This window comes from Callionymus lyra, chromosome 3 (assembly GCF_982586985.1).
Source record: "Callionymus lyra chromosome 3, fCalLyr1.hap1.1, whole genome shotgun sequence".
Classification (NCBI taxonomy): domain Eukaryota; kingdom Metazoa; phylum Chordata; class Actinopteri; order Syngnathiformes; family Callionymidae; genus Callionymus; species Callionymus lyra.
The window spans coordinates 7,981,895-7,995,470 of record NC_141820.1 but is presented as its reverse complement, the minus strand read 5'-3'; the positions used below and the strand labels follow the sequence as shown (position 1 = coordinate 7,995,470).

The following is a 13,576-nucleotide window of genomic DNA, read 5'->3' as shown; positions in this document are numbered from 1 at the left end:
CATGATACCTCATCAACTGTATCATGATACCTCATCAACTATTTCCAATACCTCATCACTGTATCATGATACCTCATCACTGTGTCATGATACCTCATCAACTGTATCATGATACCACATCAACTATTTCCAATACCTCATTAACTGTATCATGATACCTCATCAACTCTTATGATACCTCATCAACTGTATCATGATACCTCATCCACTGTATCATGATACCTCATCAACTCTTGTGATACCTCATCAACTGTATCATGATACCTCATTAACTGTATCATGATACCTCATCAACTCTTATGATACTTCATAAACTGTATCATACCTCATCAACTGTATGATACCTCATCAACTGTATGATACCTCATCAACTGTATCATGATACCTCATCACTGTATCATGATACCTCATCAACTGTATCATGATACCTCATCAACTCTTATGATACTTCATAAACTGTATCATACCTCATCAACTTTATAATACCTCATCAACTGTATCATGATACCTTATCAACTGTATCATGATACCTCACCCACACATCACTAGTATATTCTCTCGGCTAATGTTTTTAAGCTTGTTTTCACGTCAGTATTTCGTTCTTCCGTGTCTCGATGGATGAAAGTGAGTTTGATGTTTCTGGAGATGAACACGTCTGAAGAGAAACGTTTCAAAGAATTGTAAAAACCATGTGAGATGAAGAGTGTTTGATGGAACCAGCGCAGGAGTATCTTATCTACATCAGCGTCAACGCGTAGGAAATGTATTCCAGGAAACATTCGTTGAATATTGTCATCACTTCATCCAGACCCTGTTGAGTTTCTGTTCTTCCCTTCATGATGGATGATGGAAGATATGTTTTCCATATGAAGTCATGCATCCAAACATCATATGGTAACGCTGCAGTTTCAGGGATTTATCCGAAACACGCCGGAGATTATTTAGTATTTTTAATAATCTTGAGTGACGACAAACCTCTCGGCGTCTTGACTTCTTCTCCACAGTCAAGTATTTTGGAGACGAGGCCCAGCGGGAGAGGAATTATGGAGGTGTATCCGGTGTGTGTGACGAGAGCCCGCGACGTAATGATCTGCTTTGGCTTCTTCAAGCTCGCTCCCCCGATGGAGGCTGTAAGGTGTCTGTCTGTCGCGCTCGTGGCTTTCTGCTGGATTACCTGCGCACTCCAAAGACTCGCTGCCGAGTGACAGCACACACACACACACACACACACACACACGCCTCATTAGTGTGTTTCTGCCGGTTGAAAGGAAGTGTGTGTGTGTGTGTGTGCCAGGTAGATCTGCTGGAAACACTTGAGAACCTGCGCACAGAGAAGAGGTTTTTATTTTATAAGTGACTTTGTTATTCGCCGCCGTGAAAATAGTTGAAAGCTTTAATTAGAGCGAATGTGGCTCCGGGGCCACATGAAGGCCCTTTTGTTTGTGTTTCTGTGGCCCTCATTACCCATAAATGTTGCATTGTTTGTTTTCTATTAAGTTGAATTCAAGTTTAACGACGGTTTGCTGGTGATTAAAATACTTTATAAATATCTTAAATTGTTAGAAGGTTACGTGAGCGACACATGTTTCAATGACATGTCGATATTATGACATCAATATACGACCAGATGTTTGTATTTTGGGAATTTCCGGTCATCGGATCATCTGGTTTTAAGACCCAATCTCACCATGAAATGAAAGGACTCGACCCAAACAAAGAAAATGACTATTTAAAAAAAACTATTGGCTTAAATTTGAGGTAAAATACAATATAATTACAATAAAATACAATAAAAAGTTATAGGTTGCGTATCAGAATGTAGGGCTTTAGGTCTTCCAGTTGTTGACAACACGGTTTGCGGGGCACCACCTTGACAAGGTGCGATTAAATGAACATATCGTCATTGTCTATACTGGACGGGGGTCCAGAGAACAATAGTGTGTAGTTTTACGCTCGTCTCTGAGCAATGAAGTCGTACATATTGATCACAGGCTGATGCTGCTGTTCCTGGGCGTCCCTGATTGGTCGATTGACTTGACTGCGATGCTGTCAAAGTAAAAGAGTTTATTCGTTTTTTAATCTTGACCAGTTTTTTTTAACAGTTTCCATTCCCTTCAAAATAAAAGCATGACAGTGACCCACCGTTGTTGTAGTTTCATGTGACTTTGCTCCGTTTAGAACTTTTACTTTGAAAAATACACGATCAGATCAATGAGAAAAGTTATGTTGTCATTGTTTATCTAATATGTTAAAGATGTCGCCTCATAAATGACTCGTTGTCTCTGAGCTTCTCTATTTCTATTCTGTCTTAATTCATCTTTAACTTAATATACATCTTATTTTTAGTTAATAACACTTAATAAAGATCGGATTATTTTGAACTCCTGACTTTTTTATTAAATTGAATAGTGTTGCTTATTTATTCCTTTGTATGCTTTTAAAAGTTTTATCTCTTTAACTAATAAACAAGTTTAATAATATATTTAGAATATTCCTTAAATTGCATATTTTTTACAGCTTTAAACCAGATTTCAAATTTGTGTTCATATGTTTGTTACAAATATTGAAATCTATATGTTATATTTAATCCATTTGATTGAAATACAATCTTATATTTAATATTACGTGTCAATCATGGACTTGTTGGGCCAACAGTGTGTGTGTGTGTGTGTGTGTGTGTGTGTGTGTGTGTGTGTGTGTGTGTGTGTGTGTGTGTGTGTGTGTTGTCGACACCAGTGAGAAAGTGATGAAAAGTTAATAAAGTTCATTATCTGTCGTGACCCACTTCTGTTGTGTTGTGACACCGACCCTGTCATGAGTCGAGGACTGTCTGTGTGTGTGTGTGTGTGTGTGTGTGTGTGTGTGTGTGATGCTTGTTTGGCCACGTGCCACACTCACAGAGATGCCAGCGAGGTTTCTGGGTAATAGGTGTGTACACACACACACACACACACAGATTACATTACATTTACTGTAGGAGAAACTGGCATAATTGAATGGGTGCATGTGTGTGTGGTGTGTATACCTCGTTGTGTGTGTGTGTGTGTGTGTGTGTGTGCAGACTTGGTCATGTGTGACAGTGTAATGAGGTAGTGCATGCTACACAAAAACACACCCTATCAACCACTGTCAGAGGCTGCAAAGCATCGCTGCACTCGACAATACACTCCATACTGTGTGTGTGTGTTTTACCTGTGTGTGTGTGTGTGGTAGACTCGGCTGTCACCCGTCAGCCCCATCACACGCAGACACCCCTGTATTTCATCTGGGACCCCCCCTCACACTCACACACACTCCCAAAAAGAGCCTGGGTCCCCGGGGCCCGGAGCAGCGAATCAAAGACGATCCTGTAAGAGACACGAGACGATCGACACTCGTGTCAATATTGTCTTGACGTGTGAAGAGGATTCGTACGACGTGAGAGAATCGGGTTCAAAGAGTTCTGAGTGTGTTTGACTTGAGTTTGGATCTCCCTGCTGTGTGCGACGTGTGCGACAAGAGTCGTGGTCAGTGTGTGTCGAGTTGAAAGTCTTTGAAATGTTTCCATGTTTGTTCAACAGGATCTCTTGTTATCTCACCGACTAGAGATCCTTATTTACCTTTAAGATAATTTAATACAAATGTAGATTTCTCAGTCTAGAGGTGGCTACGTTCCTCTTTTAAAGTGTGTTCCGTGACCGTGAAGCTTCAAATAATCAATATAATCAGATATAAGCCGTTAATTGTGTTTCTGTGGCCCCTCATTATCATGTCAGTGTGAAACTACAAAGTAAAGTTTTAATTGTTTTTGCGTTACATCAAGTTTAATTTAACTTGATTAACTAGATTTTTATTTTATCTACTCTGAGAGCGAAACATGTGTCAATAATTCACATTTTAAACAGTTTTTTTGTCAAATAAAATTGAAAAAATCAGTTTGAATCAGTTTGAATATTATCGTAATTAAAATTACATTTAATTTCACAATTTATTTTTTATTTTGCATGCCAAACGAATAAGTAAGGAGACTTGGAAAACATGTATATCTCCAGAAAAGGCTTCAGATAAACAAAGTGTTAACAAAACCTTCACAGTTCAATAAAATATACATGTGAATAAAAAAATATCAAATGAATCGTTTGCTTTTTGGTTCGGTTCGGGTCAAATATAGCGCTCAGTGTAATTACATTTAACCCTCAAGGCGTTACCAAATAACTACTGGAGTTGTTATTATTATTGTTATTTTTGTTTCTGGGAGTTTTTATTTTGATTTGTATAAATTGGTTATTCTTATATTATTATATTATTATTATTAAATTCCACAAAAAAGCTTTTTTTTTTTCGTTTTTTTGTCATATTTTTGTCACATTGTTTGCGCTTCAAACTCCATTTTTCACGTCAACGTTTACCAGCGACTTTAGTCCAAGTTTAACCTTTTAAATCAGTTTGAAAGTGTTCAATATTTGGATCGTTTTGTAACGTCCTTCTCATTATCCTGTGATGTTGCTCCGGGTGCAGGACGGCGTCGGGTCTTATTATCCGGACTCGCACCTTCATGATGCAGTTCTTATCTCTGGTGGATTCATCAGCGTTATCAAAGCGTTGGTGTGCAGACGCTGCCCTTAACGCATTGTTATGCTAATCCGGTCCCTGGTGTCCCGCTGTAAGCTAATGCTATGTTATGCTAATGCTGGCGGCGGAAGAGACGTATGAAGCTAGCGCTGCTGTCAACTTGTGATCTGGCAGCAGAGCAGGCGTGAAGGTGTTCCTCACAGGGTTGACGTCGACTCTTCTGACTCCTTTCTCCTTCTGCTTCTCCAGGATGACAGCGATGGGATTCCGTGGTCCGAGGAGCGGATGATGCGGAAGGTGCTCTACCTCTCCCTGAAGGAGTTCAGGAGTGCACAGAAGAGGCAGCTGGACGGAGATGGAACCACCAACTCGGACGGTGAGATGCTAGAATGTGGCCTTGACCACGGAAGAAAAAACGCTCCCGAATCATCTCTGAAAGAGAATTAGATTAGTGTTGACTTAGTTGTTGAGGTTGTTGATAATGACAAGGTTGTTAGTGGAGCTTAGATGTTGTGTCACGTGATCTGGTGAATCATTTTTCATTACAATTTACTGTTTATTCTGAAGCAAAATGTCTCAGTTGAGTTTGTAATGGACTGAAGTCTTCAGTGATAATAACCAGAGGGTCTGGTTCACATTTACAACATTACATTACATTACATTACATTACATTACAATACATTACATTAATGCATTTAGATACTTTTTTTTCCAAAGTGACTTGAAACACTGATGGGAGTAGGCTGCGACGCAGCACCAGCTCACTATCAATCAAGGTCAAGTGTCACAACGACACGATCTTATGTGTTTAGCAACATGAGCTTCTTGACATAACGTCATGTTTCCAGAAAACATGGTTTGTTCTAATGAATGGTTGTTTTTTCACCACATTTAAAATTGACTTTTTAAGTTTGTTAGATGGGAGCGTCTGCCTCGTTTTTTAAGTGATAAGATCTTGTGGAGAGAAACCTTGTTTGTTATATTTTCAGCTCAGTAAAGTTGTGTAGTTCAGGTTCAGAGAGTTGGTGAAGAGCGACAACAATGTAACACACAAAAAACATTCAAAATGATTTGTTCAAATCACAATTAGTGGTTTATTAGTTAGTTTGTTTGCCAAAATATTTATATACGACATGACGCGATTCAGAGACAACGATACGATATATCGTGATAGTGTAGTAACAAGTATATATGTGTAGTATTGTGGAGTACTTGACTCTGGTGTTGTGATAGTGTAGTAACAAGTATATATATGTGTATTATTGTCCAGTACTTGACTCTGGTGTTGTGATAGTGTAGTAACAAGTATATATGTGTATTATTGTCCAGTACTTGACTCTGGTGTTGTGGTAGTGAAGTAACAAGTATATATGTGTATTATTGTCCAGTACTTGACTCTGGTGTTGTGATAGTGTAGTAACAAGTATATATGTGTATTATTGTCCAGTACTTGACTCTGGTGTTGTGATAGTGTAGTAACAAGTATATATGTATTATTGTCCAGTACTTGACTCTGCTGTTGTGATAGTGTAGTAACAAGTATATATATGTGTATTATTGTCCAGTACTTGACTCTGGTGTTGTGATAGTGTAGTAACAAGTATATATGTGTAGTATTGTCCAGTACTTGACTCTGCTGTTGTGATAGTGTAGTAACAAGTATATATATGTGTATTATTGTCCAGTACTTGACTCTGGTGTTGTGATAGTGTAGAAACAAGTATATATATGTGTATTATTGTCCAGTACTTGACTCTGGTGTTGTGATAGTGTAGTAACAAGTATATATGTGTATTATTGTCCAGTACTTGACTCTGGTGTTGTGGTAGTGAAGTAACAAGTATATATGTGTATTATTGTCCAGTACTTGACTCTGGTGTTGTGATAGTGTAGTAACAAGTATATATGTGTATTATTGTCCAGTACTTGACTTTGGTGTTGTGATTGTGTAGTAACAAGTATATATGTGTATTATTGTCCAGTACTTGACTCTGGTGTTGTGATAGTGTAGTAACAAGTATATATGTAGTATTGTCGTGTACTTGACTCTGGTGTTGTAGTATTTAAAGACCACATGACTCTTGACCAAGTCGTAACTGATTTAATTTGTTTTCAAACCAAAATATGTCCAAACATCAGCTTTAAAAGCTAGTGGAGTCACTGTATCCTCTCGTCCTCAGTCATCGCCAGGATCTTGAGAGATTGCAATGCTCAATGTTAGCTTTAAAGACGCAGTTAAAACATTGAATTATTTGATACATTTGACTAAAATATAAACCATTTAAAATATGATATGAATGCAGAGAAATATAAAATGGATGCCGTGCTGTTAAATATCGAAACAGTATCTTGAAAAAAAAATGTTGCAATGTATCGATATCTTCTCACAAACAAACCAGCGTGAGATTATAAAGCTCATAATTACAAACAAGGATCTAATAATCGATGCGTTTCATGTCTTAAAAACAATGAAAAACGGCGTCTGTTGTTGCAAAACAAAACAACAACAAGGACTTGAAACGAGCATCAGTGAGTGTTTGTCAGACGCCGACGCTCGTGCACAACAAACACCAGAACCTGGATGTGACTTCACTCGCGCCTCAGAAGCTATTCTCAGCCGACACCGTTGAACCCAGACATGGAAGGCAGGAAACAAGAGTTCAGAGGCAGGAAGCGTCAACCTGAGTTTTCTTCTCCAGATCCTCACATTTCTACATGTGATTATTGTCCATGTGCTCAGAGCTTCACTCCAAACTCCTCGGGGCCTTTTAAGCCTCGGCGGGAATCTGACCTTATCGGCGGAGGGAGAAAAAAAATAACCGTTAGAATCGTCCCGGCGCACCGGGGGGAACCGCAGCAGCCGGCGCCGACACAAAAGGGATCGGGCTCCTGAATGCACCGTCCCCGCTGCTTCGGAGCTCCGCGGCGTCAGGGTGTTTTTTTTTTTTATTCTCCCCGCGACAGACCTTGTGGTGGAATCGTCAGCCATTTTGGAGGACGGTGCTCAGCGTGGGCTGCATCTTGAATGAGACTCTCCCGCTGGGTTCCAAGACGGCGCTTGAGCGACCGGGATCATGTCGGGACCAGACTTGTGCCGTAATATTCAGACGGGGGTCTTTTGTCGGGCGTTTAAGTTAAGATAAGGGGCGGAGATTATGGATTGTGGACTTTTTAACGTGAGTAAAACTGATACAATAATTACATTTAATGGGAGTAATTTAAAGATAATTAAATAATAATAATTATTATTAAATTGAAGAAGATTTAAAATAACTTCCAAATAAACGTGTTGAAGCAGAAATGCAGCATATTATTAATGTTATTTTAATGATTCACAATGTTAAGGGAGCAGAAAATACTAACAAATCAAAGTACTTTTTTATTACTAGGCAGATCTTGACTTCACACATCACCAGTAACATCACCAGTAACACCGTCAGTAACGTCACCAGTAACATCACCAGTAGCATCACCAGTAACATCACCAGTAACACCGTCAGTAACGTCACCAGTAACATCACCAGTAGCATCACCAGTAGCATCACCAGTAACATCACCAGTAACACCGTCAGTAACGTCACCAGTAACATCACCAGTAGCATCACCAGTAACATCACCAGTAACACCGTCAGTAACGTCACCAGTAACATCACCAGTAGCATCACCAGTAACATCGCCAGTAACACCGTCAGTAACATCACCAGTAACATCGCCAGTAACACTGTCAGTAACGTCACCAGTAGCATCACCAGTAACATCGTCAGTAACATCGCCAGTAGCATCACCAGTAACATCGCCAGTAACACCGTCAGTAACGTCACCAGTAGCATCACCAGTAACATCGCCAGTAACATCACCAGTAACATCGTCAGTAACATCGGCAGTAACATCACCAGTAACATCGCCAGTAACATCACAGATTATGGATTGTGGACTTTTTAACGTGAGTAAAACTGATACAATAATTAAATTTAATGGGAGTAATTTAAAGATAATTAAATAATAATAATTATTATTAAATTGAAGAAGATTTAAAATAACTTCCAAATAAACGTGTTGAAGCAGAAATGCAGCATATTATTAATGTTATTTTAATGATTCACAATGTTAAGGGAGCAGAAAATACTAACAAATCAAAGTACTTTTTCATTACTAGGCAGATCTTGACTTCACACATCACCAGTAACATCACCAGTAACACCGTCAGTAACGTCACCAGTAGCATCACCAGTAACATCACCAGTAACATCGCCAGTAACACCGTCAGTAACGTCACCAGTAACATCGCCAGTAACACCGTCAGTAACGTCACCAGTAACATCACCAGTAGCATCACCAGTAACATCGCCAGTAACACCGTCAGTAACGTCACCAGTAACACCGTCAGTAACATCGCCAGTAACACCGTCAGTAACGTCACCAGTAACATCACCAGTAACACCGTCAGTAACGTCACCAGTAACATCGCCAGTAACACCGTCAGTAACGTCACCAGTAACATCACCAGTAACATCACCAGTAGCATCACCAGTAACATCGCCAGTAACACCGTCAGTAACACCGTCAGTAACGTCACCAGTAACACCGTCAGTAACGTCACCAGTAACATCGCCAGTAACACCGTCAGTAACGTCACCAGTAGCATCACCAGTAACATCACCAGTAACACCGTCAGTAACGTCACCAGTAACACCGTCAGTAACATCACCAGTAGCATCACCAGTAACATCACCAGTAACACCGTCAGTAACGTCACCAGTAACATCGCCAGTAACACCGTCAGTAACATCACCAGTAACATCACCAGTAACACCGCCAGTAACGTCACCAGTAGCATCACCAGTAACATCGCCAGTAACACCGTCAGTAACATCACCAGTAACATCGCCAGTAACATCGCCAGTAACATTGTCAGTTACATCACCAGTAACACCATCAGTAAAATCGTCAGTTACATCGTCAGTTACATCACCAGTAACACCATCAGTAAAATCGTCAGTTACATCGTCAGTTACATCACCAGTAACACCATCAGTAAAATCGTCAGTTACATTACCAGTAACATCACCAGTAACACCGTCAGAAACGTCACCAGTAACACCGTCAGTAACGTCACCAGTAACATCACCAGTAGCATCGTCAGTAACATCACCAGTAACACCGTCAGTAACGTCACCAGTAACATCACCAGTAACACCGTCAGTAACATCGTCAGTTACATCGTCAGTTACACCGTCAGTAACATCACCAGTAACACCGTCAGTAACATCGTCAGTTACATCGTCAGTAAAATCGTCAGTTACACCGTCAGTAACATCACCAGTAACATTGCCAGTAACACCGTCAGTAACATCACCAGTAACACCGTCAGTAACGTCACCAGTAACATCACCAGTAACACCATCAGTAAAATCGTCAGTTACATCACCAGTAACACCGTCAGTAAAATCGTCAGTTACATCACCAGTAACATCAGCAACAGTCTGTCAGTGACTCTCAGCCAGTGATTTTTGTGGCTAAGAGGGCGTGAATCCTGCAGACACCAACATGGATCTGCGTCACTGTTCGTCTCCCATTATTTACTCAGTCCTCCCTCAGTCCTCCATCAGTCCTCCCTCAGTCCTCCATCAGTCCTCCCTCAGTCCTCCCTCAGTCCTCCCTCAGTCCTCCCTCAGTCCTCCATCAGTCCTCCCTCAGTCCCCCCTCAGTCCTCCATCAGTCCTCTCTCAGTCCTCCCTCAGTCCTCCATCAGTCCTCCCTCAGTCCTCCCTCAGTCCTCCATCAGTCCTCCCTCAGTCCTCCATCAGTCCTCCCTCAGTCCTCCATCAGTCCTCCCTCAGTCCTCCCTCAGTCCTCCATCAGTCCTCCCTCAGTCCTCCATCAGTCCTCCCTCAGTCCTCCCTCAGTCCTCCATCAGTCCTCCCTCAGTCCCCCCTCAGTCCTCCATCAGTCCTCTCTCAGTCCTCCCTCAGTCCTCCATCAGTCCTCCCTCAGTCCTCCCTCAGTCCTCCCTCAGTCCTCCATTAGTCCTCCCTCAGTCCTCCCTCAGTCCTCCCTCAGTCCTCCATTAGTCCTCCCTCAGTCCTCCCTCAGTCCTCCCTCAGTCCCCCCTCAGTCCTCCATCAGTCCTCCATCAGTCCTCCCTCAGTCCTCTCTCAGTCCTCCCTCAGTCCTCTCTCAGTCCTCCCTCAGTCCTCCCTCAGTCCTCCATCAGTCCTCCCTCAGTCCTCCCTCAGTCCCCCCTCAGTCCTCCCTCAGTCCTCCATCAGTCCTCCCTCAGTCCTCCATCAGTCCTCCCTCAGTCCCCCCTCAGTCCTCCATCAGTCCTCTCTCAGTCCTCCCTCAGTCCTCCATCAGTCCTCCCTCAGTCCTCCCTCAGTCCTCCCTCAGTCCTCCATTAGTCCTCCCTCAGTCCTCCCTCAGTCCTCCATCAGTCCTCCCTCAGTCCTCCCTCAGTCCCCCCTCAGTCCTCCATCAGTCCTCCCTCAGTCCCCCCTCATTCCCCCCTAGTCCTCCCTCAGTCCTCCATCAGTCCTCCATCAGTCCTCCCTCAGTCCTCCATCAGTCCTCTCTCAGTCCTCCCTCAGTCCTCCCTCAGTCCTCCATCAGTCCTCTCTCAGTCCTCCATCAGTCCCCCCTCAGTCCTCCCTCAGTCCCCCCTCAGTCCTCCCTCAGTCCTCCATCAGTCCTCTCTCAGTCCTCCATCAGTCCCCCCTCAGTCCTCCCTCAGTCCTCCCTCAGTCCTCCCTCAGTCCTCCATCAGTCCTCCCTCAGTCCTCCCTCAGTCCCCCCTCAGTCCTCCATCAGTCCTCCCTCAGTCCCCCCTCAGTCCCCCCTCAGTCCTCCCTCAGTCCTCCATCAGTCCTCCATCAGTCCTCCCTCAGTCCTCCATCAGTCCTCTCTCAGTCCTCCCTCAGTCCTCCCTCAGTCCTCCATCAGTCCTCCCTCAGTCCTCCCTCAGTCCCCCCTCAGTCCTCCATCAGTCCTCCCTCAGTCCCCCCTCAGTCCCCCCTCAGTCCTCCCTCAGTCCTCCATCAGTCCTCCATCAGTCCTCCCTCAGTCCTCCATCAGTCCTCTCTCAGTCCTCCCTCAGTCCTCCCTCAGTCCTCCATCAGTCCTCTCTCAGTCCTCCATCAGTCCTCCCTCAGTCCCCCCTCAGTCCTCCATCAGTCCTCTCTCAGTCCTCCCTCAGTCCTCCATCAGTCCTCCATCAGTCCTCCCTCAGTCCTCCATCAGTCCTCTCTCAGTCCTCCCTCAGTCCTCCCTCAGTCCTCCATCAGTCCTCTCTCAGTCCTCCCTCAGTCCCCCCTCAGTCCTCCATCAGTCCTCCCTCAGTCCTCCCTCAGTCCTCCCTCAGTCCTCCATCAGTCCTCCATCAGTCCTCTCTCAGTCCTCTCTCAGTCCTCCCTCAGTCCCCCCTCAGTCCTCCATCAGTCCTCCCTCAGTCCTCCCTCAGTCCTCCCTCAGTCCTCCATCAGTCCTCCATCAGTCCTCCCTCAGTCCTCTCTCAGTCCTCCATCAGTCCTCCCTCAGTCCTCCATCAGTCCTCCATCAGTCCTCCCTCAGTCCTCTCTCAGTCCTCCATCAGTCCTCCCTCAGTCCTCCATCAGTCCTCTCTCAGTCCTCTCTCAGTCCTCCCTCAGTCCCCCCTCAGTCCTCCATCAGTCCTCCCTCAGTCCTCCCTCAGTCCTCCCTCAGTCCTCCATCAGTCCTCCATCAGTCCTCCCTCAGTCCTCTCTCAGTCCTCCCTCAGTCCGCCCTCAGTCCTCCATCAGTCCTCCCTCAGTCCTCCCTCAGTCCTCCCTCAGTCCTCCATCAGTCCTCCATCAGTCCTCCCTCAGTCCTCTCTCAGTCCTCCATCAGTCCTCCCTCAGTCCTCTCTCAGTCCTCCCTCAGTCCTCCCTCAGTCCTCCATCAGTCCTTCCTCAGTCCTCCCTCAGTCCTCCCTCAGTCCTCCATCAGTCCTCCATCAGTCCTCCCTCAGTCCTCCATCAGTCCTCCCTCAGTCCTCCCTCAGTCCTCCCTCAGTCCTCCATCAGTCCTCCATCAGTCCTCCCTCAGTCCTCCATCAGTCCTCCCTCAGTCCTCCCTCAGTCCCCCCTCAGTCCTCCCTCAGTCCCCCCTCAGTCCTCCCTCAGTCCTCCCTCAGTCCCCCCTCAGTCCTCCCTCAGTCCTCCATCAGTCCTCCCTCAGTCCTCCATCAGTCCTCCCTCAGTCCTCCATCAGTCCTCCCTCAGTCCCCCCTCAGTCCTCCATCAGTCCTCTCTCAGTCCTCCCTCAGTCCTCCATCAGTCCTCCCTCAGTCCTCCCTCAGTCCTCCCTCAGTCCTCCATTAGTCCTCCCTCAGTCCTCCCTCAGTCCTCCATCAGTCCTCCCTCAGTCCTCCCTCAGTCCCCCCTCAGTCCTCCATCAGTCCTCCCTCAGTCCCCCCTCAGTCCCCCCTCAGTCCTCCCTCAGTCCTCCATCAGTCCTCCATCAGTCCTCCCTCAGTCCTCCATCAGTCCTCTCTCAGTCCTCCCTCAGTCCTTCCTCAGTCCTCTCTCAGTCCTCCCTCAGTCCTCCCTCAGTCCTCCCTCAGTCCTCCCTCAGTCCTCCCTCAGTCCTCCCTCAGTCCTCTCTCAGTCCTCCCTCAGTCCTCCCTCAGTCCTCCCTCAGTCCTCCATCAGTCCTCCCTCAGTCCTCCCTCAGTCCTCCCTCAGTCCTCCCTCAGTCCTCTCTCAGTCCTCTCTCAGTCCTCCCTCAGTCCTCCCTCAGTCCTCCCTCAGTCCTCCATCAGTCCTCCCTCAGTCCTCCATCAGTCCTCCCTCAGTCCTCCCTCAGTCCTCCCTCAGTCCTCCCTCAGTCCTCTCTCAGTCCTCCCTCAGTCCTCCCTCAGTCCTCCCTCAGTCCTCCATCAGTCCTCCCTCAGTCCTCCCTCAGTCCTCCCTCAGTCCTCCCTCAGTCCTCCATCAGTCCTCCCTCAGTCCTCCCTCAGTCCTCCCTCAGTCCTCCCTCAGTCCTCTCTCAGTCCTCTCTCAGTCCTCCC

General features: G+C 45.2%; 1 protein-coding gene across 1 annotated transcript in view; it reads left to right on the top strand.

Annotated features, from left to right (window-relative positions):
- Nucleotides 1–13,576, top strand: part of jarid2b (jumonji and AT-rich interaction domain containing 2b) — a 130,891-nt gene that overhangs the window by 55,014 nt on the left and 62,301 nt on the right. Inside the window, exon 2 of the mRNA XM_087786307.1 lies at nucleotides 4,801–4,927. Coding sequence (XP_087642433.1) covers nucleotides 4,801–4,927 — 127 coding nt within the window. The remainder of the gene's footprint in view (nucleotides 1–4,800; nucleotides 4,928–13,576) is intronic.